Raw genomic sequence first — 3,055 nt, 5'->3', positions numbered from 1 at the left:
AGTACTGACTACGTTAAATCAAAATGTTGTTTTGAATAAAAATCGCATAAAATTTACGATTGATGGCGGAACGAAAAAAATTCACGCAAGTTGTTCTAGCGGAGATATGATTTCTTTAGTCCTATCACCGCGGCTAAGTTTGCAGTTAGGTTTTGTGCCTGAGACAAATATTTTAAACAAAACATCCAATCATCCAGCAAATATCTTATTAGGGCTGCCGTCGCAATTCTTTATATACAGCGACATAATAGAACCACAACTGGTCGGCGATGTGTTGGCCAAGGTTTTGAGAATAGTAGTTTTGGACAATACACACTACACGTACGGTGCGCAACGTGTACATTTCTTTTCCCAACCGCATTACGTACCAGTACTAAAACGCGAATTTGAAAATATTGAAATAGATATAAGGAATAACACTGGCGAGAAAATACCATTTCAGTTTGGAACTGTGGCCGTTAAGCTTCATTTCAAAAGATTATTGCAATGAGCGCGTATTACAACGAGTATTATGTAAATCAAGCAGGAAGTGGAGTGGGTTCTATTTATCGAGGAAGCGTCTACCAAAAAGGTAGCGGTTTTGGAAGCTTTTTTAAAGGTTTATTTCGTTCCGTGATGCCTTTGATCAAAAGCGGGTTAAAAACAATTGGGCTAGAATCGCTTCGTTCTGGATCACACATTCTCAGCGATATAGCGAACGAGAGACCTGTAGCCGATGCGTTTAAATCGCGCGTTGTCGAATCAGCTGAAAATTTAAGACGCAAAGCACAAAATAAAATTGGAAAATTGGTGGGCTCTGGGAAGATAAAACGGAAGCATAAATCGTCCAAAAATCAGAAGCGGTCTGTCCGTCGCAAAGTCAACAACAACACCAAGTGCAGAGACATATTTACTTAATTATATCTACATTTTTTTCGATTGTCACAAGTCATGGCTTTTTTACACCCTCATAGTTGTGAATGTGTAAAATCAGAACTAGATTTATTTGCATTACCAACTACCCAAACCAGCGTCGAAAATGGGCAATGGATACATTACAACACACTCAACAGCATCAGTGACGATGGACTTTTGGAATTTGTGATAAACACTGCTGATGAGTATATTGATCTATCACATACATTGCTCACTTTAAATGTGAAGCTTGTTAAAGAAGATGGCGCAAATTTTATTGCTACTGATAAAATTGTGCCCGTTAACAATATTTTACACTCGTTATTTAGTCAGGTGGATGTTTATTTAAACCAAAAATTAATTTCACCCCCAAACAATACATACGCCTATAAGTCCTACATTGAAACGTTGCTAAATTACGGCCCTGCTGCTAAAAATTCTCACTTAACATGCGGCCTGTGGTACCCAGATACAGCCGGTTCTATGGATAGCGTAGAAGATGCTAATGCTGGGAGCAAGAATCGCAGCGTGTTTACTAAAGAAAGCAAAGAAGTCGATCTAATCGGACATCTCAATTGCGATCTGTTTAATCAAAATAAATTTTTAATCAACGGAGTAGAATTGCGAATAAAACTGGTTCGTTCAAGAAATAATTTCGCATTAATGTCTGCAGGTACCAAGGGAAAAATACAAATTAATAACGCAACACTGCTCGTCAGACGTGTGAAAATAAATCCGACCGTGATGCTTGCACATGCAAAAGCTTTAGAACTGACCACAGCCAAGTATCCAATCACAAGAACGGAAATAAAAATTTTGACGTTACCACAAGGTGTACTCTCAAAATCGTTAGATAATATTTTCTTGGGACAGTTACCAAAACGGGTCGCTATATGTTTTGTATCAAACAGAGCTTTTAATGGAGATTTTACATTAAACCCATTCAACTTTCAACATTTTGGTTTAAATTTCATGGTTCTTTATGTTGACGGTCAGCAAGTGCCGTGCAAACCGTTTCAACCTGCCTTCGCGGGTACTAGCAAAAATTATATCGCAATGTACCATACTTTGTTTTCCGGAACTGGGATACATTTTCTCAATGAAGGGAACGATATAGGCCGCGAGGCATACCCGGACGGGTACTGTATAGCCGTTTTTGATTTGACGCCGGATCTTTCAGCTGGTTCGTTAAGTCACTGGAATCTTGTAAAAAACGGAAGTGTTAGATTGGAAGTGTCGTTTAATGAAGGTTTAACGGAAACGACAAACTGTTTAGTGTACGGTGAATTTGACAGCGTCATCGAAATTGATAAAAAGCGGAACGTGGTTGTAGATTATAGCAGTTAAAATAAGATATAACGAATAAAAATCATCAATCAAAAGTCGAATGTTCTTTGGGCAACGTGCACAATCTTTTCAACTAGTACAATGAACACTGTAGAACTGGAAACTTGCTTAGCGAAAATTGCAAAACAGGGCAATTATCACTTTGCTGTCTTTGCTATCAACACTTTACCACTGCACATGAGCCGTCCCGCGTTGATTATTGTAAACGAAGACCCCGATTATATGCCTGGTAGTCATTGGACGAGTGTCTACATCGATGAATATGGTTTCGCATATTTTTTCGACAGCTTCGGAAGGATGCCTCAAAAGAACATTTTAAATTTTATCAAACGAAATGCTGAAATTTGGAGCTACAACTGTCGACAAATTCAAAGCGCTTCTTCAAATCTTTGCGGAAACTACTGCATGTTATTTCTTTTAAACTACACTTTACATAATTCTGTAGACTGTTTCATAAATTTATTTGATGATGACTGTAAAAGCAACGACTTAATTTGTAAAAAAATGTTTCAATATTATTTCCGAGAGATAAATAAATAAGTAATACTAAACAATGTTTTATAATTTACCCTCTGCGGCGTCAAAAGATCGAATAGTGATTCGATGCAGCGCGCAAAATCGGCAGCGGTGGACGGGCGGCGGGCGGGCGGCGGCGGTGGGCGGGCTGCGGCGGCGGGCGGGCGGCGGACGGACGGCGGGCGGCGGAGAACGGGTGGCGGCGGACGTTCGGCGCGGACAGCGGCGCGGGTGGTGGGCGAACGGCGCGGACGGCCGATGGTGACGGCAAAGAAAAAAATCCTCATGACCCCTTTTT

General features: G+C 40.2%; 1 protein-coding gene across 1 annotated transcript; it reads left to right on the top strand.

The window, feature by feature from the left end:
- Positions 1-930: 930 nt before the first annotated feature.
- Positions 931-2,241, top strand: LOC135128888 (uncharacterized protein F54H12.2-like). The gene has a single exon (XM_064055965.1). The coding sequence runs from the start codon at positions 931-933 to the stop codon at positions 2,239-2,241; it is 1,311 nt and encodes a 436-aa protein (XP_063912035.1).
- The last annotated feature ends 814 nt before the right edge of the window (positions 2,242-3,055 follow it).

The sequence above is a fragment of the Zophobas morio genome, unplaced genomic scaffold (genome assembly GCF_036711695.1).
Source record: "Zophobas morio isolate AGI-343-1 ecotype UQ-CSIRO unplaced genomic scaffold, CSIRO_AGI_Zmor_V1 ptg000014l, whole genome shotgun sequence".
Taxonomy (NCBI): domain Eukaryota; kingdom Metazoa; phylum Arthropoda; class Insecta; order Coleoptera; family Tenebrionidae; genus Zophobas; species Zophobas morio.
Note: the sequence above shows the minus strand (reverse complement) of the source record. Positions and strands in the feature narration are given on the sequence as shown.

Coding starts and splice junctions, on each gene's coding strand:
- LOC135128888 (XM_064055965.1), top strand. CDS start 931: ATGGCTTTTTTACACCCTCATAGTTGTGAATGTGTAAAATCAGAACTA.